Source organism: Semicossyphus pulcher, unplaced genomic scaffold, assembly GCF_022749685.1.
Source record: "Semicossyphus pulcher isolate SPU_LCO1_2020_fin unplaced genomic scaffold, fSemPul1.0.p SCAF_9, whole genome shotgun sequence".
NCBI classification, from domain to species: Eukaryota; Metazoa; Chordata; class Actinopteri; order Labriformes; family Labridae; genus Semicossyphus; species Semicossyphus pulcher.
Genome location: NW_027211770.1, coordinates 22,228,784 through 22,247,483, shown reverse-complemented (window position 1 = coordinate 22,247,483; position 18,700 = coordinate 22,228,784). Strand labels below are relative to the sequence as shown.

Genomic DNA, 18,700 nt, shown 5'->3' with positions numbered 1-18,700 from the left:
CTAAAAAAGCTTTACGAATATTAGTTTAATTTGTACATAACCTAAGTTTAAGTAGTTTTCTCATATTGCTGAGTGAATGTGTACATTTTAAAAAGCACTGTATTATGTTATTTCTGCATCTTCCAGTGGGCCAGTACAACAATAGTAGGCATGATAACAATTCCACAACAGGGGACGCCATGTGCCTAATATCGGTAAAAATCGGTATTAAAATCAGCAACAAGGGTTGGAAAATATCGGCATATCGAATATCGGCAAAATATCATATATATTATATATATAATATATTATTAGCAAAAACAATGATTTTCTGCTCTGTAGAAAACACACACAGTCATGTTCCACAGACTTTATTTCAGCCGACTCAGGACAGAGAATCTTGACTCAATCTTCTGTTCAACACTGTTCCCTTCTTTGAAAACAAGGAAAAAACAAAACACAACAGTTATGTACAAAAATAAAGTATGTTAAAAAAAAACATACACAAAGATACAAGACAAAAAACAGTTTTAATGCGTATTTGTGGAGGGCTGCTATAAATAGTGAGAATATTTATTTGAGCTTTATTTTTGCTTAACTATGCTGTGAGAATTCAGTTCCTGACAAAACCTTTTACGATTTTATCAGTTTGATAAGAAGCCAGTAGCACCGTTCTGAGATCATCCATGACACTGTGTGCCATCTGAGGCCGGACAACATCCCCTCTTAGTGTTTCACATGAATAATGGGGCTCTTTGCCTCCATGCAGTGCAAAAAGGAAAACGAAAAATACTAACATCAACACCAACCAGTGAACAAGTTATTCAGTCTCATTACAAATAAAAATGCTGTCAAGTCTTACCACATCTCTCACCAGGAGAACTTTCAAATGCAACTTTCCATAGAGTAGAGAACATTTTGCCTGCTATATTTTTTCTGCATCCATTTTTTTTTTTCATCAAATTGTAGCTATCATTGGCTAATACAATCATCTAAGCACGCTGCCCGGAAAAAGTAGCCAAACACCGACATACATTTCATGTCAACAAAATGTAATGAAATGTTTCAGAAGGACAAAAATTGTTTTCATTTGTATGGACGAGTTCTGTTGTGTTTTACAACATCATAGGGCCAGCAACCAAAGACTGATAATGAAAAGGTTATCCTTCATATTTTTTTACAAAAACAAGTAATGAAAGAAAATGTAACGTATGCTTTTGTGATTGTGTTCTCCAGGAGCTTCACAACACATTTCCAACAACACAAGTTGTAAGTGTAAGCCAGTAGACTCACAGACAAGGCAAGAAGTGAAGGCAGATGAGCAGAAAAACAAATAATAATGTAACAGAGCAGGTGAACGAGTCTGTTTAACATAAACACGTAGCTTAGAAGCCTGCCATATACTGAGTTACAATTATAAATCACTCATATCGACTATGATATAAAAACCATCTCACAAGCAACTTTGACTTTTTTTTTCCTGCGCTGAGCTGACAATCAAAATGTTGCACATTATGCCGAAGCCATTTCAGTCTTTTGTTCTTAACGGCAAATTTGATTGTCTCTTTTTGGGGTATAAAGCACATGTTGGTTCTAAAGAGAGCACATGTTTTCTTTTGAACACTTCTGTTTGTTTGAGACAGCCAAGTGTGCACATAGCTCTTTAGTGATCACAAACAGGTTGCAACATTGCTTTGTTGATACGTATAGCAGTTGTAGTGCATTCTAGAGACAGCTGGCTTGGTCATGTGAAGCACTAAAATACAGTATAGCAATACATAATACAATAAAAGACACTTAATAATTCATTATACAGTGTATGTACAACTCTGTTCAAAATGCTCATATTAGCTGACTCTGTCATAACTTTCTTTTCGACTTTGCCTTTTTCTTTCAAAAAATTAATTTATTATAAATCAAACACTTTTACAGGTTTATCCCATCTCTTTTATCCCTGCCTCTTTAATGCATATCTTTGCTCTCCTACATAGCCATAGTGGTCAGGTGCTGATTCCCTAGCAGCCCCTTACGCCCTGCGCCGGCCCCTGCGTGCCCCCCTCCATTGCCATGGCCACAGTACTCTTGCAGGTTCTGGCGCAGAGTAACCAGAGCGGAGCCCAGACAGGCACGATTCGGAGCCAAGACACCCCCAGGTAGCTGGAAGAGGACAGTGGCCACCCCGGCCATGCCGTCGTCTGTGGGCTCCAGGGTGATCGGCCCGACCTTAAAGGAGGAATAGGAAAAGCCCATGAGCTGCGAGAGGAAGGGGTCAGACCGGCAAAAGTGCTGGTAGCCGCTGTAGGTGGATGGGTGGTGATGGTGTGAGGCTTGGGTGCCAGCTGTGGTGCTGGCATAGTGGTGGGTGTTTAGGTAGTGCAGCGGCAGATGCTGGCCACCATTGCCCCCTCCACCCAAGGCGAGGTGATGGTGGTGGTGGGCCGTGGGTCCTGAGCCCGGGTCATGTTTGTAGGAGACAGCTCCTGCCCTGCCCCTCTGGCCCACCACCACTCCTCCTAACTTGCTCGTGCGGGCATGAGCAAGTGATACAGTGCTGCCCCCCACCCCTCCACCAGCTGAAGGCAGGTAGATGAGCTGAGGCTCCTCTGGCTCAAGGTATATGGTGAGTTTAGCAAAGGGCCTTGACGCCATCTTGGTCATCTCCTGGATGTGGCGACGCTGCTCCCGACGGAAATCCAGGAACTGTTTAACCTTCCATAGGAGGACGCAGACAGACAGGAAGAGGAAAAAGCAGGAAAAGAAAACGGAGAAGAAGACAAAAAGGTCGATGTGGGCTTGGTCCTGTCGCAGAAACAGCAGGCCCTGGGACTCCCCCTGCCGCTCGTCTGTTCCCACGCCTCTCAGAGCGATGTAGAAGCGGCTGGATTTGAGAGAGTGAACCTCATGTGGGAAGGTGATGACTACACGATCTCGAACTGCACGGACAATCAGCACTGTCTGTGGTTTCCACACGGTGATGTAAGTGATAAGTCCTTCAGCCCGTTCCTCTCTAATTTCTCTCTCTGCCCCTGGAGCTTTTGCTTGTAGCTGCAGTGGGTTGTGGGCGAGCACGGGACCTCCAAGACTGGATGAGGAATTGGCAAACACCTTAATTGGGGACGGAGCTGAGTCCTTCTCTGTGCCAGTCGTTGTTCCACGTGTTACTGATTCCTCCTCGATCTTGATGGTGTGAATCCCTGTGAACCGGTCCACATCCACAATGAAGGTGTCATGAGAGTTGGACACATACACCTCCACCTCACCGAAGGTGACATCAATGGTGACGCGAATGTCCACATTAGTGAACTTTGGCTGGGCGGCAAAAAACACAGTGCGGCCCTTGGGCAGGTTGCGAATGGTAGGATCGTGGAAGCAGTTGGTCTGGGACGTCGGGTCAAAGCAGCACTCAGTGTCCACGTTGAACTGACGGTAGCACTGACGCCCATTCACTGGTGTGCCGTTGAAGGAGTCTTTGCACTTTGCACACTAAATAAAAGAACACAAAAATTTCAATTTGATTAAGTTATATCGTATTGTCTTCCACGTTTAAAGTAATCTTAAGCATGTGCAAACCTGTTGTCTGTAGCAGTCTTTTCTATCACTCTGAGGGCTGCTGAGGCAAGAGGAGGTCTCTGTGTTGTTTTGGCAGGGGCAACCCGTACCATCGTGTTCGTTACACGTGTCTGCATGGCCATTACACTGACACCTGCAATGAAAAGGAGAAAATACAAACGATAAACAGGAGAAAAGAAAGAGGTTTCCTTTTTTTGTTTATGTAAGAGCATGAAATTATTTTCAGTCACAAGGTAAAAGAAGAATCACGAATATATATATAAGGGCTTTGTAATAGTCACAGAATAGCATCCATTGTATGTTGGGAGCAAACATCACTCACTTATCACATTTCCCCTGCAGCAGAAAGTAGCCACCGAGGCAGCTCTCACACTTGTCCCCCACGCTGTTGTTCTGGCAGTTCACACACACAGCATTCTCCTCTGTGGGTCCCTCAGACACCAAGTTCTGAATCTGATAGAAGAAAAAGAAAGATTTAACCCGGAAACCGAACGAGTCAGAACATTGACAGCGCCAAAGACACTACAGAAAGCAAACGACCATTGTGTTTGTTTTAGAAGGCCACAAGGACCGCAGATACTTACGTTATTAGGGTCCAGAGGGAAGAGACGTGGGTTCTCAAGGGCTTTTTTATGTTCATCTCGGGATAAACACACGCCACTGTTTCCCTTGCAAAACTCCCGACATGGACGACAAGTGCCACCCCCTTTGGCAGAGCCCACAAACAGAGGCTTACACTTCTCACAGTGTTTACCCTGTAAATAGAAGACAGCAAAAATCCTCACCAGTGGACATGGGAAAAACGTATTAACGATAAGTGCATTATTTTTCTACAAGCACTTACTATGGTGTTATTGTGGCACTCAAGGCAAACATCTGGTTTGCTAACACCGGCACAGTTGCTGTGTTTGTTGCAGCTGCACTGAGAGGAACAGTTATCGCCCACAAATCCAAAGTGACACTGGCAAACTCCTGGGGACACGCACGTCCCGTTCACACAGCCTTGTGCACACACTGGCTCGCACTGACCTGAAACACTGTACAGGAGAAAAAGCAGAGGAGGGGATTTGGGTTAACACAGCTGTATTAACTTTTCAAAGCCATACATTTGTTTTTTAAATAAAAAAGTAAAATAAAATAAAGGTTGATTCCTGATGTACCTGCTGAGTATGTAACCATGTTTGCAGGTGCAGTGGTATCCCTGGGGCAGGTCATGGCAGTCCTGAGTGCTGTTGCAGTGGTGATGGCTGTTAGCACACTCGTCCTCTTCTGGGCAGTGGAGGAAAGACCAGCTGCTGTTTCTCAGGGGGCAAACACCCTCACTGACACCTGGAAGACAATGATTGATTAGAAATGAGAAAAGAATATAATTAGATTAATAAAGGAGGAAATTTAACACTGAACTAGTGAACTGAAGAGATTTCTCACCGTCAAGTCCTCCCTGCAGGCAGCGTCCAGCTCCATTGCCTCCGCGAGTAGCACACCAGCCACACTGAGGTCTAGCAATGCACTGGGAGCACTGGCTGAGCTGGGAGCACTGGGGGGAGCAAGAGTCCCCCCCAGAGAGCAGGCGACCACACTGACCCGCCTCACATCGCAGGGGCATGAAAGATGGGCTCATGCACTAGAGAAAAGGCAGAGAGGTTAGCTGTGTTAAATAATGCACAAAAAATACTGTGTCAATCAAAGAAGGGCACACTTACCTGCTGCAGAGCCATGCTCCACACACAGTGCTGCCAGCCCCCATCAGAGCCCCGGGAGCCCAGGCAGAGGCTGCAGTTATGGAGGCTGTGGCAGGGTGGAGGGCACGGCATTGGGGGAGAAGACTCCACCTGCATGGGGGAGACGTTGAGCAGGGCGTAGCTGAAACACGTCCAGTCATAGGTGGGGTTCACACTCAGGATGCGCCTTGTTTCACCTGGAGAAATCACAGCACAGTCAATGTTATGCTAGTGTTAGATTCATTACAATAAGAACAGCCTGAATTGAGATGACATTGATCTCTACAGAAATGTAGAATCTGTAAGTAGGGTCGTGAGTTTAGTACAGGAAGTGTTCCGTTTTCTGTTTGTAGTACGTTTGTAGTCCGAGTTGTATTGACCAATCACGTAGCAGCAGGCTGCAGCGTATGCAGGAAAAACAGTCCGTGTGGAGCAAAAGCAGGCGGAACGTAAACTGCCGTAATGACTTTTGGTTCCCATCGGCATCAGCTTCTTATTAATTTCTATAAACAGACCTCTGCAGCAAGTTCAGCTAACAACCCGCTCTAGATCTAAAATTCAACTTGAGACATATTCGCTTGACCCTGTGTCATGAAAGCCGTGCAGCGCTTAGATTTCCATACTTCCTTGAATGCATCAGAAATGATCGACCTCCGTTCAACAAACGAGCATTTTAAAAGTAGTTTTCTTCTCCTCTTGAGGGAAGACCTGACAAAGCTTCATCTTTAATTTCTACAAATCTGCATCATGATGTTGACATTCCGGCAAAGGTAAGACCCGTTGATTGTAAGAAAATCACAGGAAAAGCGATTTCTTTTTCAGGTTACATATAACCTAAAAACAAAAACGAAATGTCTTCAAATTTCAGACGCCTGTACCTGTGCGTTTAAACTGGCGAGTCCACATGCATTTTCCGGAAGCAGTACACTTTGGGCAGTCAGAAGCCTCACAGCTGGTCTCGGTGCAGTTGCTGGACAGGAAGATCTCTCTCTGGTTGATCCGACAGTCATGTTCAGACGTACAGCTTACAGAGCTGCTGATACAGGCTCCCTCTGGACAGTTTGTGCACCACTTACACTGTAGAGCAGGCTGGGAAATGTAGTAAAGAACAGATTTAAGTTGACAGATGTTATCTTTGATACTTTAAAATAGTGAGTGTGATAGAGCAGTTTTTTAAGTAACCTGTGATGGATTGGAGAATGTTTTAGGGTGTCGGGCGAGGCATTCACTGCACGTCTTCAGTCTGCGACACTGGTCCGGCTGACGAGGGGTTGGGGAACAGGGAGACTGGCCAGTGAAGCAGCCCATTCTGATGAAGAGGGAGGGATGCATTGTATTTATAAGCTGTACAAAACTTCAAGTTCAACAACAGTCCTATTTGTTATTTCAGCAGTTACATTACCTCTCAGCAGTATCAGAAGAGGCACAGGTTCCCCTGCACCAGAGGCAGCTGCCTGTGGTGGTGTTGCAGGCCTCGGGTGTTTGCATCAGGGCACAGGGGTCTGAGGGTACAGTCAGGGTAAGGAGTCTGCCCAGCGTGACACCATTGAAGCCTCCTGACAGGAAGAGACGGCCCTCCAAGCTTGTCATGGCGAGAGACACTGAACGGTTCACTGGATCTCCTACAGCTGAGACTAAAGGAAAGAGAGAAAACGGGGTTAGGTTATGGTATTGATAGTTTTGATGTGACCATAACTGATTTTGCAGGAAAGACATTGAGACAGATACCTGGTTGTATCCAGGTGTTACAGTTTATCTGGTACAGAGACACCGAGTTACTGTAGTCCTCTGCTTCTGTCCTCCCCCCAACAATGACCATGGTGTCTTTAATTAGGGCTGCAGCGTGGAAAAAACGGGACAGGGGCTGCGTAGCAAAGAGACAAAACAAGTTATATTACTACAGTGGACAGTGGAGGATAAATGCTTTGCTTCTCATCTACTGGCCTGTAATGACAGTCGCGAGTAGGCGTGGTCTGGCTCTTACCTTGTTACCCTGTGAGGGAACCAGCAGAGACCAGGTGAGGTTGGGGTAGTACAGACTGTAGAGTTCTCCTGAGGGCTCAACAGTCTCTACGTGAAAGCGGTAGCCTCCAAAGACATAGATGGCATCTGTTTGCTCATGGTAGACTGCTGAGTGGCCATATAAACCTGGAGAACAAAGGAGGTGGAACAGAAGAAAAAAATATGTTTCTGCTGCAACAATCGTGTTGTGTTACGTTTTCATGTTCATATGGAGTAAAAACTTCCAAAAGAAAAAAACAAGATGAAACCTGTGGGTGGAGTGCCTGTATGGGCGGCAATGGTCCAGTTTCCAGTATGAGGACTGAACTCCAGCAGATGGTGGTTGAAGCCGTTCTCTGGAGAGTAACCTCCAATCAGCAGCACCGAGGAGTCTCTGCGTACAGTTAAAGTGTGGCCCGCCACCGGGGGCAGCAGTGTGCTCTGTCAGAGGGAGAGGAAAATGTAAGTAGATAAAGGTAAAAAAAAAACAAAAGAAAATGCATGCTTCGTATTTTTTAGATGTATTTTATTCTACAATAAACATAGTCCTAACCTTGTGTTCTCTCCAGACTAAACTGCTGAGATTTAGACTCCAGGTATCCATGGCAACACCATTCGGTGTGACACCACCCACCACCAACATGAAGTTGTGACTGGCTGTGAGGCTACCTGAGCCAGACTCATGACTGGTCAGCAGGGCAGACGCGTGGTGATTGCGAGGGCTCGGAGTGGAGCCTTCTTCTACAGAGCTGGTCAACATCTGGGTCCAGCGGTGCTCTGACACAGAATATCTAAAGAACCAGGTGTGTCAATTTTGCTTATATAAATAGAACTTACAGTATAATAACACTTTTAATGACATTCATACTGCAGCGGACAGTCTCAGTTTACATGCCCCTACCTGTAAACATTTCCCAGAATGCCCTCTGCCAGAGAGAGCCCTCCATACATCCAGAGGTAGCCCTGTGGTCCAGACACCAGAGTGTGGCCCATCCTGTGGAGGAACCTGTGGGCCTGATTCTGTGGAGCAACAGTGCGCATTTAGGTGTGTTTGTGTGTTAACTTAAAGAATAGTGCAGACTGAAACAATCTTTTTTCTTCTGTTTCTGTTATGTTCTGCCCTTACCACTGTCAGTTGTGTGTCCAGCAGTGTTTCCCAGACCAGGCTGTTGGAGTCCCGAGGAACAGAGCAGTCTGAGCCAGCCCAGCCCTCTGTGCACACGCACACTCCAAGAGACTGAAAACAAAACATGTTGGTTAGCAATCTAGGAAATTGTGTTCGCTCTTATTTAAGTGTCTTGAAAAACTTGAAAAAAAAACAAAACTTGTTCATATAAATTGTCACAACTCTCACCATATTACAAGACCCTCTTCCTTCTGCTATTCCACAATCCTGAGGGCACATGGGCCGGTCGCAGTGTGGCCCAGCATATCCCTGAGGGCACTGACAGAGGCCCCCCTGGCACTGGGCTCCACCTGGACACGCAGGTGTCCCATCCTCACCCTCATCAGAGCTCTGGTGACACCGCCGCACCCAGAAAGATGCATTGAAGCCTTGAGGTTTGTTTGAGGTGACGTTGGCTTCAAAGTAGACTGAGATCACACCTGGTGGCATACGAGAAAATACAGTATAGTAAAAGTGACATGGTGACTTTGGACTAGAATAAGAGATTGCATAAAATGTTTCAATGGTTGACAGTGACTAAGGTTACATACTATGCTGAGTAGTCAATGGTTAATGTGTTTACAGGGATGTATGGCAGCCCAAAACAACCAGTCTAATACTATGTAATCACTCAACTTTTGCAGTGTGCCTGCACTAGACTTATGTCAAAGCAGATTTTTACAGCCAAATTGTTTATTCGTAATAATTTACCTGACGTGGCTTCCACAGTGATGGGCTGAGTTCTTGTCGTGCCACAAAATGCTCCAATCAGGTTGTGATCTGAATGCACAACTCCGTTACCCAGGAATCGAGGGAGGCCATCAAACACATAGACGTAGGAGCTCTGCAAAACAAAACCACAAAAAAATAATGGAGTCGGTTAAACAGAAAGAAATACTAACCATTTTGATACTATACCAAAGCTAACGTGGTCATTTGCAGGTATGCTGGTGTTAATGACCAGGTCAAATTTGTACTCACTTTACAATGCGTGTGGGAGTCTGGGTGTAGTGTCAGGGCTATGGGGGGGCACAACTGTCTGGACATACAAGGAGCCAGGTTCTCAGTTACAGAGAGGACCCACAGGCAGTGAGAAAGACCTCCTTTTCCCTCTGTGCCACTTCGCCATCCAAGAGAGGAGGAGAGAGGAATGGCAGAGGCAGAGGTGGAGGAGAGCAGCACAGAACGGCCCTGGCACTGGCGGTAGCATGTGCCATTGTTCCTATTGGGAAGACAAAGATGTCAGGATGGACGAGTCAGAAAGAAAATTTCTGTTTGTTTTCACAGTTTTTACTTTCATTAAGACCTTCTTTCCCTTAACTGGATTGTTTTCAAACAGTTCAGGCACAAAAGAAAACATTACACTCAAGGTGTATGATTAAATGTCCTTACCTAGGGTCCCCATAATAACCAGGCAGGCAGGATTCACAGTGTGGCCCATGAGTGTTGTGAGTGCAGTAGCACTGACCAGTCTGGTTGTGACAGTATCCCCGAACAGGGTCGCCGTGGCCGTTACACTCACACTGCACACAGCCGCCGCCGCCAGCCAGGGCTGAACCAAAGCTACCTGGACGGCAGTGCTCACAGTGAGGCCCTGTAGTCCAATCTGAGACAGAGGAAGAACGTCAGCGGAGAAAACGTTTCTGTATAATTCTACCTCATTGACCTGGAACAGTTAAATATCAAAGATGACTGTTAAGAAGTTATTTATCAAGGTCTCACCCTGGCATTCATCACAGATCCCTGGTGCAGTGATACAGGTGGAGTGGAAGTTGCAGCCACAGTCCACATCACATTCAACGCCACTGAGAACCAGAGTAGCAGGGTCTGATGTCCACCCAAGCGAGCACTCGCACTCAAACCGTGGGCTGCCGCTGCACTGACCCTCACGACACTCATTGTAGCACCTGAGGGAGGGGAAAATGATGGGAAGGGTCAAAATGTTCTTTTTCCAGATTCCAGAAGAGCAACATTGAATGTTAAACGGGACGGGTGAGGAAGATTTTTAAGTCTAGAAGAGACTCTTACGTCTGGTTGCAGTGCAGTGTGCCGTCCCCCGTGTATCCCCTCTCACAGTGGCACTCGTAGGAGGTGGGAGTGTTGATGCAGGTGGCAAAGAGGTGACAGTTGTGGAGACCCAGCCTGCATTCCTCTACATCAGGGCAGGTAGGGTAGGACCAGATGGCATCTTGCTCTTCGTCTTCCAAGTGCTCTAGCTCCATCTCCATGTCCAGGGGTCGAGGCGGGGCTGAGGTCTGGGGCTCAGGGCTGGAGGAGCAGGACAAAAAGATCAGAAGTAGGACAGGTGTACCCTATCAATCTATCAATATATCCTCTGCTAATGTCTGTTTAAATACTCAGTGGAAAAAAGGGCATCAACACATAATGTAAGGTCTGCTTCTAAAAGAGGCAGTACAGGTAAGAATCTGTTTGTATTTACTTAGTGTTAATTAGTACTTTAATTTTATCCAAAATAAAAGTTGACCACCAAACAATCCATAAACAGTTCACAGTATAAAATAACAACTATAACAAAAGCTTACTGCATCAAGTCATGAAAGAAGTAATTAGAGCTTTCTTACTTTGCAGCCCGGGCTTCAGCAACAGCAACACTACAGTTATAAACCAAGGGGTCGTCCATTCCTCCCCAGTCTCCTCTCAAACATCTGAAAAAACAGGTGGAAAAAATCAATTAAAATAATAAAGACAATCACAGTAAAAATGAGAATGAATCCAACAGCTATTTGATTTAAAAGGGATTCATTAATATGTCGATCAAAACAGGGTGTTAGCACTTTATGTCCTTTGTCTGTAAAGTGTATAATTATAAGTATTAAATATTTGCCATACTTACTTTCCAATTGTGGGATTGTTATAGTCACCGCACCAGCCACACTGAAACGTCCGCAGGCAGTCCGTGCACGTGTTTAAAGCTGAACATTGTTTACACTGGGGAACCGAATGAACACTGACGAAAAAAAATGAAGGAGAATATTAGAATATTAAACTAAGAATCATTTCAGCTCACTGACTGAGAAAAACATAATGGCACAACTTGTTTAACTAATGCAAGTGTACGACTGTACTGTGTACAAACTGTTATCGAGAAAACTAACAGGAAAGCAGGTAACTGTATTTTAATACTTAAAAAGGAAAAGCAAAGGCTTTAAAATGCCTCATTTTACCTGTCGTACCAGTCCCTGCACTCTCCATAGGGGTATTTTGTGAGGTAGGCAGCAAAATAGAAGCAGGCCTGGGCTGACTCACACCATGCACACTGGCTGGAGTTAGAGAGGCACTCACCACACGTCTTTCTCCTGTGAGAGACAAAGACACGACAAAGGACAGGAGGACAATGAAGGTGAGTTGTAGGTTTATGTGAACATAGTTTATAATCTGTATCTATGTTAACATAAAGTTTTTCAACTCACTGGTTGCAGACTTTAGGACATCCCCTTGAATCCCGTATGGAACCATCTAGTCTTCCTCGTCGACTGCACTGGTAGTCTCCTTTCTTGCTGGAGTTTATCTGCCACTCACAATAAGGGTCCTGCAGGCCAAAGTTAGCTTTGCATGAGTCAGGAATATGTAGCTGTAAATTAAGCAATAATGCTTTTTGTATATAAATGTTTAATTATCAGTGAGGTGTTCTTTGTGATGTACCTGAGTACAAGCAGAGCAGTCCCTGTACTCCTCACACAAGGTGCAGTGTTGAGGTGCCAACAGCAGATGGCGCTGACCCTCCTCCTTGCCTTCCCCCTGCTCTCCCTCAGGGCAGGGCTCAAGCTCTGGGCTATCCCGCATCAGGCAGCGGGATAAAGACGGGCACCAGCCACAAGACTGGTCGGACAGACAGGCCAGACAGGACATGTAGCCCGAGCAGGAACCTGAGCGGTAAGGCTCCAAAAACAAGAACGAGATCTCCTAGAAGCAGAACAAAGTTTGGGGAAATAAAAGAGGATATGAGATAAGCTGGTTTGCGTCACTGAAGGAAACTCATTGTGCAAAAAAAATGAAGCAAAAGTTAAACTTCTTTGCTTTTATAGAGAAGCACGGGTTTAACCTTGCCAGTACTCACACTCCCTCCAGGCAATGTTCTGTTCCAGATCAGGGCCATCTCACTCGTCTGTCCCGAGCCAGAGTTGTTAAGGTAGCCCTCAGCCTGAACAAGATAGTGGTTGCCTCTGGTCAGGTTAGAGAACAGTCTACTCCCATCTGATCGAGCCAGCAGCTTCAACTCCTTCTCTTGCTGAGCTGCCCAACGACCCACTACCTCCTGAGAGAAGAAAAAGGGGAGAAGGGTTAAAGAAAAGGGGCAATAAGAGCAATCATAGCAAACACAGACCAAATCCAGGCTAAAGCAGATATACAGTGAAGTTATTTGTCCTGCACTGATTAGTCTTGTGGGGATCTCTTGTTCAGTCTGCCCTCCAAAAGTCACAATGTTATTCAACATGGGACAAAAATTATGTCCGGAAAAACTATGTTACAAGTTATCTACAACAACTGATCCTGTCAATATGTTCCAGTTTTAGATGAGAGGTTTGTTTAAAATGATTTACTGAGTTTGAAAATATAGAATTTGAGGTGTTTATGTGCATTCTCCCTCACCAGTTGGCTTGAGTTGGGCCCTGATGCCATTCGAGCCTCAAAGTGAAGCCTCTGGATGCGAGCCCACATGGAGACGGTATCGCTGGGAGGTTGTGCAGGTGGCGGGGCCCCCCACAATGGGTGGATGAAGCCCCTGAATTGCAGTGCTACGTCCATTTCTGTAGTGGGGCTGAGGATGATGGTGGTGCTGCGGAGGATGGATACCTGGCGGAAGGGGTGAGGAGGGAGGAGGATAGAGGAGGTGGGATGGAAGTGGAGACACATCAACAGGAGCACTATTCTCTACAAACTGCTCCACAAATTTGACAAACTACTTTGAAAAATGAATATTTTCTATAGAAGATATTGCAAAACAGACAGAAAAGAGAGCACAGGAGTCAAGGGGTTAAAAAGCGAAGGTAGAAATAAGCAATAAAAGAAAAATAACTATAATATTCATGTTGAGAACTACAGTGGATTGTCAAAGCAGTGTTGGAGGAAGGAAGGAGGGATAAGTATACGTGGAGAGGTAAGTAGTTACAACCACAACTAGAACAGTAGATTTGGACTCCGTACCTTGTCAGGCTGGGAGTCGTTGCGGGGGTGCTGGAAGGTGAGCAGGTGCAGTCCCGGGACATAGTTCTCGGTGCGACAGGAGTGGAGGGAGGTTAGGAAAAGGGTACGCTCCCCCCACCAGCCGTACGCCCCAGAGATCTGGTCCACACGGCACGCACTTCGCTCTGTGAGACCGAGAGGGAGAGGTCAGCAAACAGAAAAACATCTGACCTCTTAAAATCTCATCATACAGCAGTTTCTCAAAGTGTACTACTGTACTGAAACAAGCCTTATCTGTGACTCTTGTGTGACGTGTGCTCAAAAAGAGTAGAAACCACATGACTTCACTGCACCATGGGGACAATATGATCGGACAGGCAAGTCAAAACTCGGTCTGAGTCACTTGTCCAATATCAGTACGGTGTAGTCAAGTCACTGCGCCCCGTTTTTGAAACACGTCAAACATGAGCCGAGTCCCTCCCATGTCAGCACCCAACATCTATTTTTCAGTCTGTTGCTTAGCCCTTCTCTTCTGCCCTCCTTCCTCCCTCCCTGGGTCTCACCTGATACTGGAAGGCAGGACTCGTTCTGAACACACCAGCCGAACTCCCCAGGGGCACGGGCAAGGGAAGCTGGAGTGCCGCTGAACACCAGACAGGACTGGCAATCAGATAGGAAGCGAGCCAGGCCCAGACACCCAGTACTGCCACACTGTGAATATAAAACATGAGATATAAATTCTAAAAGTATCGTACAATTTTTCATGCAAAGAGATCAGAGGGGAAAAATGATTTGAAAGTCTCAAAATTAAGGAATGCATTATAAATGGATAAGGGGAAGTGTTACCGGATTAGTGGGTTGGTACTCTCGACAGCGACCTTCACACCAGCTGCACTCCGGGTTCTTAAGGCACATACTTTCATCTAGCGCCTCAGCACAAACAGCATCCTGGTAAGAAAAAAAATACACACAAATATAGGCATTTCACAACAACTTCCTTCTTCTTCAGCACAATTTTTCATCCCTTCTTCTACTGAATATATGCAAATGTATCTTCCAAATGATATGACTCCATGTTTGCTTAATTCATGACAGTTCACTCACCCTGTCACCTTGATCGCTACTGACGAACAGCGGTACTTTGTAAGCCACCAGGTCTCCACGGGCAACCCCACTGTAACCTCCGGCGACCAGCAGCACTCGTCCCTCCATCACAGCAGCAACGTGCGAGTAACGCCCCCTCACAGCATCTCCCCCTTAGAGAAAAATTGTTTGGTTAGGCCCATAAGTGCAGATGTGGACGTACCGCCCACATAGAAAGCAGCTGTAGGTGAAAACTAGACTTTGTGTGAGAGAGGAACTCACTGAGTGACCATCGCTCCCCAGCAGACACCCATTGGTGACAGCCCAGATGGTAAAAGAAGATCTCCTCATCATAGCATTTCTCCTCTTGGTAGTGAATATGTACGTTCCCCCCTATGAGAGACACGCAGGAAGAAAATAGATGAGTATACATAGCACTGCACTGTTTAACAAGGCTTATGTGTGCTTTATTTTTCTATGCTCACCATAGACCACCATGTAGTTCCCGATGACGGTGGCTGAGTGGAAAGCTCTCTCTCTGGGGCCTGTTGCTGGGAAACGGGAACGGAAGGATGTCCAAAAGCGTCTGTCCACGTGGAAGACGTCAGTGTTGTTCACTCTCACACTAAACCTTAGGAAAATATGAACAAGAGTACTTTTAGTATCTAACCAGATGTCTATATTTTGTTTACTTGTTTGACTAATATCACTTCTCTATTCTCACTATTCTCACTTCTCCCCTCCGGCAGGCGTTACATAGCACTGTACGCCAAAACAACCAGACACAGAAACAGTTTCTTTCCCCAGGCTGTCACTCTGATGAATAGCTAATTCAGCCAGAGTGTCAGGGACAATAACCTCCTCCTCAACAACCACATTCAGACAAGTGTGCAAAATGTAAACAAACAGCATGTGTATCCTGTAATCTAATGCATAGGAGGGTATGTACCTAGCAGTTGTAGGCCGGTGGCCTCCATAAACCAGAAGAGTCTTAGAGGGGCTGTGGAACACCATGGAGTGGCCAGCGGTGGCAGGGGGCTTCCCACCAGTGGGTTGAACAGTCTCCCAGCGTCCAGAGCCATGCAGACCAAAGCGATACAGAGAGGAGGAAAACATATCCTCCTCAGTGCGACCTGGTAAATAGGAAGAGAGAAAAAATAAACATTCTGCCTAAGTATAATTTATTCCTAAAGGGACAAACTCCAAATACAGACAACATATTGTGAAACCCACCTCCAAATACATAGAGATAATTGTCCACTACAGCTGCAGCGTGATTAGCCAGTTTAGGAGCACCATAGGAATTCGAAAAGCCAAGTTGTTGCCAGTCATCATGGAGCGGTCGGTACATCCAGACATCACTTGCCAAGGAGCCATTGGCTAGCTCTCCTCCAAAGATAACCATGTTACCCATCCACTCTACTGCTGTGTGGGAGTGACGAGCCACCTGACAACACAGAGGGACTTCACATTGACTATGTTTACAAGTTAAGAAATATTAGGTTGTGATAATGCACAACCTGTTTACTTTGTAACTTCCACTTGGTACACACTACAAATCACTTACGGGAGAATGACCATAAGACCTGCTGTCCCATTGGTTGGATGAGAAGTTATATTTGATCAAGTCACCAAGAGCTCTGTTCAGGTCAAACCCTGGGGAAATAAGTAATAATCATTAACATAAACTCATGTCATCACATGCAACATCAGTTAACAGGGAAGGTTAAAGTCAAGTAATGGGCTGCAGCAAAAACAAAGACACCAATATTTTGGGTTAAAGTCTAACTCTTAAAATGAAGGTTCTTTTAATTGATAACCTTGAATTTAATTAATCTGCTGAAGAATCAAAAATATTCAACATGTAAAAGTGTGGTTTGTTAATTAAATACTAAAAGCTAAATCAGTGTAAATAAAGAGTACATCAACCTCACCTCCAAACAAGTACATGGCTCCAGTGGGGGACAGGTACACGCCAGCAGAACCCGTCCTTGGAGGTGTGTAGGGGTTTTCCTCACTCACACGCCACCACTGCCCAGCCCCACTGTCATCATTAAAGCCAAGCTGGCAGCTATGACCCAAGAAGCCTGGGTTACACAGACAGCGCTCTCCTTTCTGAAGCAAAACACAGAAAGTAAGAATAATTAAATACCTATCAATGTTTCAAAAGCTGCAAAACTGACAGGCATAACTAAAGCTAATCGAGGGAATGAGAAGTGACCATTTTACTGTTTGCTATCCGTGTCATTTGACCTTTGCCCTCTGCACTCTTACCTTGTCACATTGGCCATTCACAGAACAGGCCTGTGAGCACAGAGGGGTTGTACAAGCTGCTCCTCCCCAACCCTGATGACAGTGGCACTTTAATGTAGAGGGATCACAGCGGCCATGACCGCCACAGGCGCCAGGGCACACAGAGAAAGTGTAGGTGGCATTGAAGCCGAGGAGGTTGTAATTAGCATCACTGAAGAGATGAAGCAGCATCTGGGAAAATAAAACAAAACGACAAACATAAAGTTACCATTCTCACTAGTTAAAATGCCTCAGTTTCTTTCATCTTGTCTTAATTTGTTACCTTTCCAGACTTGGCCTCGATAGGTTGAGGCAGAGTGTTGCCACTCAGGCTGGCAAGGAGAGGGCTCTGGTAGGAGTCTCCATCATACACAAACAGGTAGTCATAGGTACACTCTGTGTCCATAAAGGTGAAATTTAAGACAATGCGATGACTGTTGCTGGGAGCTGGAAGGTACAAAAGAAGAAGCAAATATGAGAATGAGTAACTGACTATTAGCTTCAAGTTACAGCTCTTTGATGGTTAATTTTCCTGTTCACATGACAATATTAGAGCCCATTATACCTTTGATAAGCCACTCGCAGTTCCCATTGACAGAGTAGTTTCCTGGTCCATCTGTGACATAGCCTGGTGGTCCCCTCAACACCTGCCTGTGGCCTTTGCAGTCTCCTGCCTGACCCACAGGTGACTCAGCCAACAGCAGAACCACCAGGATGAAGGAGACAGGGAGGGGGGAGGCCATTACTGGCACAGCCTGCATGATGGAAAGCAAAAGGTGACAGAGAATCATTAAGTCTAGGTCTAAAAAGACACATCACCAACAAAAATATGAGTCAGCAATGTGCCGCAAAGGCGAACAAACCTCAGAATTTCAGCTGGGTCAAGCATTTGATCTACCACACAAGAATTGGGAAATATGCCAGCAGGATATAGAGTATAATTTAATTGAAAAGCAAAGAGACAGGCCCTTGGGGGCTGGCCCTTGCTTTTCTCTGCCCGTTATCGTTTATCTCTTCTGCTGACTGATTTCACTAAATATTTCATTTTCAATATGCATGCTCCTCATGTTAACTGCAGTGTTATTTTAGCTGAAAAATTCAACCGACTTAAAGAGACCAGTTGGTATTTTTTTAAACGCTTAATAATGCGTAATGCGCATTTCGAGACTTAGGGGGGACCTCTGGAAAAAAAATACTACTTCTGATGGAGCTAACAACTGTTAGCCCTATGTGCAGTAACCAGTGCACCAATGCCACTAACATAACAATAATGTAACACCAACATTTTCACAAATTAAGCACTAAAAATAACCCATGCTATAAACCAACATGCCGTCAATAATCTGATATCTTACATCCAACTAGCAAAATGACAAACCCTCAAGTATCCGCAACTCCGAGTTCTCCGCAGGCTATAACAACAAAGCTAACGTTAAGGGTTGCTAAGCTAGCTAACAGAAAACCGTTAACAGCCAGAGGCCGCTAGCTGGCTAGTTTGCAGTCTGCAACATCGTACTCACCAGGTCCCGTCTCTTTGGCCCCATGGCAATTTACATTTTCGGTGACCCTTTAATGCTAGCTACCACACGAGCTAACTAAACGTTAAGGAGTGCTCAAGACTGACAGCTAGCTGAATTAGCTAGTAGCTACTGATTGGGAGTCCCAGCAGAGGACAGCCCTGGATTGTCGGCTAGCTTGTACTACAGCTAGCGGTAGCGGCTCAGAAAAATCCAGATGCGCAATC

General features: G+C 45.5%; 1 protein-coding gene across 1 annotated transcript; it reads right to left on the bottom strand.

The window, feature by feature from the left end:
* Nucleotides 1-334: 334 nt before the first annotated feature.
* On the bottom strand, nucleotides 335-18,682 carry megf8 (multiple EGF-like-domains 8). The gene is made up of 44 exons (XM_069655907.1): nucleotides 18,477-18,682; nucleotides 17,522-17,711; nucleotides 17,240-17,403; nucleotides 16,939-17,148; nucleotides 16,599-16,779; nucleotides 16,232-16,320; nucleotides 15,898-16,111; nucleotides 15,614-15,797; nucleotides 15,150-15,295; nucleotides 14,947-15,057; nucleotides 14,686-14,837; nucleotides 14,428-14,529; nucleotides 14,145-14,292; nucleotides 13,603-13,766; nucleotides 13,048-13,251; nucleotides 12,515-12,712; nucleotides 12,100-12,360; nucleotides 11,868-11,986; nucleotides 11,622-11,753; nucleotides 11,291-11,404; nucleotides 11,019-11,102; nucleotides 10,465-10,704; nucleotides 10,159-10,343; nucleotides 9,829-10,042; nucleotides 9,418-9,658; nucleotides 9,148-9,280; nucleotides 8,626-8,876; nucleotides 8,398-8,508; nucleotides 8,173-8,291; nucleotides 7,825-8,062; nucleotides 7,541-7,712; nucleotides 7,255-7,418; nucleotides 6,999-7,134; nucleotides 6,673-6,904; nucleotides 6,453-6,579; nucleotides 6,149-6,359; nucleotides 5,253-5,467; nucleotides 4,978-5,173; nucleotides 4,710-4,878; nucleotides 4,394-4,586; nucleotides 4,134-4,304; nucleotides 3,872-4,002; nucleotides 3,550-3,682; nucleotides 335-3,462 (listed from the first exon to the last, which is right to left on the bottom strand). Exons 1-44 carry the CDS (start codon nucleotides 18,498-18,500, stop codon nucleotides 1,963-1,965), a joined length of 8,673 nt encoding a protein of 2,890 aa, XP_069512008.1. The 5' UTR covers nucleotides 18,501-18,682; the 3' UTR covers nucleotides 335-1,962.
* Nucleotides 18,683-18,700: the final 18 nt, after the last annotated feature.